We start from the raw sequence: 4,937 nt of genomic DNA on the forward strand, positions 1-4,937 counted from the left end.
TTTATTAGGTTTAATACAATATGCTTGAAATTTTTTAATGACGAATGATGTTACAATGTGCTAAAAAATCTTGGATATGGTTGATTTGCACTGTTAAAGTGATTAATGAAACAGAAATTCCATATCAGTTTTTAAAATTTCTTTGCAAACAAGTGTCACGTCAGCAAATAATAGTACATATATACATTTAACGGCTAGGTTAGCGTTGACCGTCAATTGACTAACGGTTCCGTCGACGGAGTGAGGAAATCGCAAACATTTGAATCTTTGTATGAGTGAATTGTAAGCGAACATCTTTGGGTGAGTGAAATGAAAACACCCCTATCTTTCACTGAGCATATTGTAATTAACCCTCTCTAGAGTCTACAATTTATATCCAATGGTGAAGAAAAAGTCATACAAATTTTAATAATGAAAAAACAAAAAATACTTAAATCTAAGACTAATTGCGGAGCCCCTTAATTTGTTGTAGAGATGTGAGTTGACGGATAGGTTGGGAACTGATAGCGTCCAATTTTGTATTTTAGCATAAGATCTATATGCATTAGATGAATTCAATGATTGTGCTCACAAATAGAAAAATGATATATTAGTGCCCACTTTAGTACTTTGCCATGTGAGTACTTATTTTACACATAAGTAATATTTTAAAAATTAATAATTACATAATCCCACATTTATCATTCTTCTTCAATAGTCATGAATCTAAAAAAATACCTAAATCTAAGACATCTACTCTCCATCTCCATTATTGCCACATTTACCTCTATCTCTACAATTGTTACTGTCTGCCTCCATCTCCACCACCACTACCGTTGCTCTTCCACCACCATCGCACCTTCACAATCATCTTCTTCATTTTCTTATTTTCTTCTTATTTTTATTAGTGTTCGTCTTTATCTTGTTAGATCTGAGATATAATATGAGATTTGAGATTTGAGATCTGAGATCGTATGTTATTGTTTGAAACAACAACATTACGCGAGTAAAATGAGTCAATTTCGGGTATCCCTTTTCGATGGCCATTTTGGACAAAATCTGACTGGGCATTATGCTTCTCAGTGGGGGGAGTCTAACGGCGGTGGTGATGTAGCAAACCGTCACCAGAATCGTTTGGATTTGAGATTTTTTCTTTCATGTTACTACTTGAAACAATAATATGAACTGATATATAGTGGGGTAGTGATATAATTGACATTTTCCATGATTTCTTATGTGTCCATGTGTTTGAGTAGACCTAGATGTTCAAAAATCTCCTTAAACGTATGAAAATTTTCCCTCACAAATTGAGAATTGTATCCATTTTGGGCTAAGAGCCCGCCCAAATAGTTTTGAAGATATGATGGGCTACACTTCTACTATAGACTGCGGGTCCGTTAGTGGATAGCAAATCATAAGTGGGTCCATGACTGAATTAGTATTTTGTGACTTGTGACATTAAAATTTGTCCCCCATGTTGGAACATGGGGCCAATTTAAGAGGGTATGGATAGTTTTTAGTGCCCTTTATTGGGTCATGAAGTTTTTTAGTCACAGTATCAATTTGTTGCCCTTATTTTGATGGCCATCAATGGGGGTATGAGGTTTGTTTGGCCCCATGCTTACTTGCTTTATGTAAAAAAAAAAACAAAGTACACTTCCCATAAATCAAAAGAGAAAACAAATGACATCAAAAATCAAGTAAACAAAAAATGCACCCTTGTGTCCATACACATATGCCTTCCTTGCCATGCACCAAATTTGAATTCCCAAAAACATCTGTTGGACCGATTGGACATACTATTATCCCAATTAATCCAAGTAAGAACAATAAGAGATAATAACCAAATCAATAATGATAGATAATCAGAGAATAAACTAAAATCACAAGCAAAACCAAACAGTAGTAAAGAAATAATATAGAGATTTATAATGGTTTATCCTGTCAATTCAATCTAGTAGGCTACATGCACTGTGGTTGTTGGGCTTCACTATTATAAGGATCAAGATTACAAGTTGCCTCTCACTTTATCACAAGAGTCGACCGTCTCTCTCTATTTCTCTCAAGTATATTTTCAAATCCTAAAAAGGTATTTTGTTTTTTACAACTTAAATAGCGATAGGTGTGACTCTACCACAAGTGTAGAGTGAGCCCGCTTGATCATGGAGCTTGCTTGAGCGGCCAAATCTGTCACAAGTGCACCAAGGTGGAATTTACTCCACACTTCAACAATATCCGACTTGGAGCTAATTCAACGAGTAGCCAGAACTTTTGAGAAAGAAACTACATGATACCTCAGTTGAATATACTTCGTTCTTGAATGAAACATAGGGTTCTTTGCCAAGTGAATAACATTCAAACTGTCACCATACAATATATCATCAACTTGCTTCTTGCCCAATTCCTCCAAGAAACTACTAAACCATACCATTTCCTTTCCGAACTCTGTAAAAGCCACATATTTTGTTTCCATTGTCGAAAGAGCAACTATCTTCTGTAACTTAGAAGCCCAACTCACAGCAATACCACCCACAGTATACATATCATGTGGTACTTTTGTTCATCTTCGTCACCACCTAGGTCTAAAGCAACTATGATACTATTGAAATCAATGGGCATTAGTCTTGGTAGTTGGAAGTGGATATGTACATCAAATAATGTGTGCACTAATAATTGGGGAGCAATATAGTTATCACACTAAATTCGGTTAGATACATTTCTCTATGCAAAATTTGAAGCGCTATATATAGTGTTTTCATTCTGTTCATTTTTTACAAAAGAGTAAGAAAGGAAAGCGGATAAAAGGGAGAAAGTGGGACATGATAAATTGGTTACTGAATTATTGTAGACATAAATGAATCCATATGGGTTCATTTATGTATCTCTTGGCATCAGTACTCTGTGGTGGAGTATATATATATATATATATAATTGAGTAGTCCTGTCCAGTAATGCACCAAGACAAGACCATAACTTTTAACTCTAGTGTCAAGTGCCATGGAATCCTCAAAATCTTCCGAAGAAGAAAACCAAGAGTCCTCTCCTTTCTCACAAACTGATGATCAGTACAAAGATATAATCGCAACCATTCCCAGAACCAAAGGTCTGGGCTTCATCACCCCTGATCTGTGTCTGTATCAAGATTTTTGGTACGAACCAAAGTTGTTAGAAGGAATCATGTCAGCCCAGCAACACTTCAAGCCTCAGTCTAATGATATAATCGTTAGCAGCTTCCCAAAATCCGGCACAACGTGGCTTAAGGCACTTACGTTTTCTATTGCAACACGAGCAATATTCTCCAAGACTACTACTAGTCCTTTATTTATTAAGCTACCACATGTCTGCGTTCCTCATTTGGACTTATCGACCAATCGAGAAACGGACGTCCCCATTATGGCAACACATATTCCCTACGATTCCTTACCAAATTCCATCGTTGATTCCGGCAACAAAATTGTGTACATATGCAGAAATCCCAAGGATGTGTTTGTTTCTACTTGGCACTTCATTCCCAAAGTAATGCAGACGGGATTCAAATCATTTCCTTTGGAGGAGGCTTTCGAGCTGTTTTGCAATGGGCTTTGTGTTTATGGTCCGTGGTGGGAGCACAATTTAGGGTACTGGAAGGCTAGCCTTGAACTTCCTGAGAAGGTTTTGTTCTTGAAATATGACGAAATGAGAAAAGAACCCCAACTCCACATCAAGAGATTGGCTGAATTTATGGGTTATCCCTTCTCCATGGAAGAAGACCAGAATGGAGCGGTTCAAAATATTATAAATATCTGCAGCTTTGATCATCTGAGTAATTTGGAAGTGAACAGAAATGGGAAGTGTTTTGAAGGCCCACCAGCGGTAATTCCGAATAGCGCGTTTTTTAGAAAAGGAAGTGTTGGAGATTGGAAAAATCATTTGACAGTTGAAATGGCGGCACGCTTTGACTCCATAATGGATCTCAAGTTTAGTGGTTCAGGCCTGAACTGGACATGATCTTGTATGTAAGCTGAGTTTGTAACAGCTGTGGTTGTATTTCTATTATCTCTGTATGCATTTGTATGTTTTATCTGGAGAAAGCAACACACCTTGTGCTGCTATTACCACTAGGTGATGGTGGCTTGTGTTCAATGTTATTGTACTCCATCGATGAAAGGTTTATTAAAATAATTTCTGCTTATGCGAAATAATTAATAAAAAAAAAGGTTGAGGGTTGTCAAAATAAAAATACTTATGAATTGTGAAATAAGTTGTCAAGTGTTTGGTGAAACTTACAACTAATGCTAAAAGACGGAATTAAAAGTATACAAAAATAAGTGAAGTGTATAAATCAATTGTAGTTTCTTATTTTATTATTTTTTATTTATAGATTTCATTTATTTTTATTATAAATAATTATTGAATTTAAAATTTTTTATAATATAATATTATTTTAATAAAAGAAAAGAAAAGCAAAAAAGAAGAAGGAAAAAACTAAATCTCTAAAATAAGTTTCAACTTGAAGTTATTTTTTTGGAGCGCTTTGGAGCTTATAAGTTATATGCTTGCATTTCTGGGGTGTTTGGTACAGTTTATTTTGGAGCTTATAAATCGTACCAAACAGGCATATATTAGGCAAGATTGGATTCCTCCTTCCTAATAATAAAATGAAGAGTAATTGGTGCTTTGCAATGTCAATGTCACAATTCATGGTATGCGTACAATTTTTATCCTATTAGTTATGGCAGTTGCGTGGTCAACCATATTTTTATCTTACTTTATTGTGTGACTCCAAAGAAATAACTTTGAAGTAGGTTACTCTGATCAGATATAATTTAACAGATCTTATCTGCATCATAACTGATCATTTAGATGCTTGGATTATGTTTATTATTTATACGTTGTCTAAATTTTCATGTATGGATAAAAATAGATCAACTTTATCTTAGCCATTTAGATAAATTGTGAAACTTTCTTTTTTAAGATAA

General features: G+C 35.0%; 1 protein-coding gene across 1 annotated transcript; it reads left to right on the forward strand.

Annotated features, from left to right (window-relative positions):
• The first annotated feature begins 2,944 nt into the window (after window positions 1-2,944).
• Window positions 2,945-4,064, forward strand: LOC120011434 (flavonol sulfotransferase-like). Its single transcript, XM_038862543.1, has one exon. The coding sequence runs from the start codon at window positions 2,977-2,979 to the stop codon at window positions 3,964-3,966; it is 990 nt and encodes a 329-aa protein (XP_038718471.1). The 5' UTR covers window positions 2,945-2,976; the 3' UTR covers window positions 3,967-4,064.
• The last annotated feature ends 873 nt before the right edge of the window (window positions 4,065-4,937 follow it).

This window comes from Tripterygium wilfordii, chromosome 12, assembly GCF_013401445.1.
Source record: "Tripterygium wilfordii isolate XIE 37 chromosome 12, ASM1340144v1, whole genome shotgun sequence".
Classification (NCBI taxonomy): Eukaryota; Viridiplantae; Streptophyta; class Magnoliopsida; order Celastrales; family Celastraceae; genus Tripterygium; species Tripterygium wilfordii.

Excerpts from the sequence above, each read along its gene's own strand:
- LOC120011434 (XM_038862543.1), top strand. The coding sequence starts at position 2,977 with ATGGAATCCTCAAAATCTTCCGAAGAAGAAAACCAAGAGTCCTCTCCT.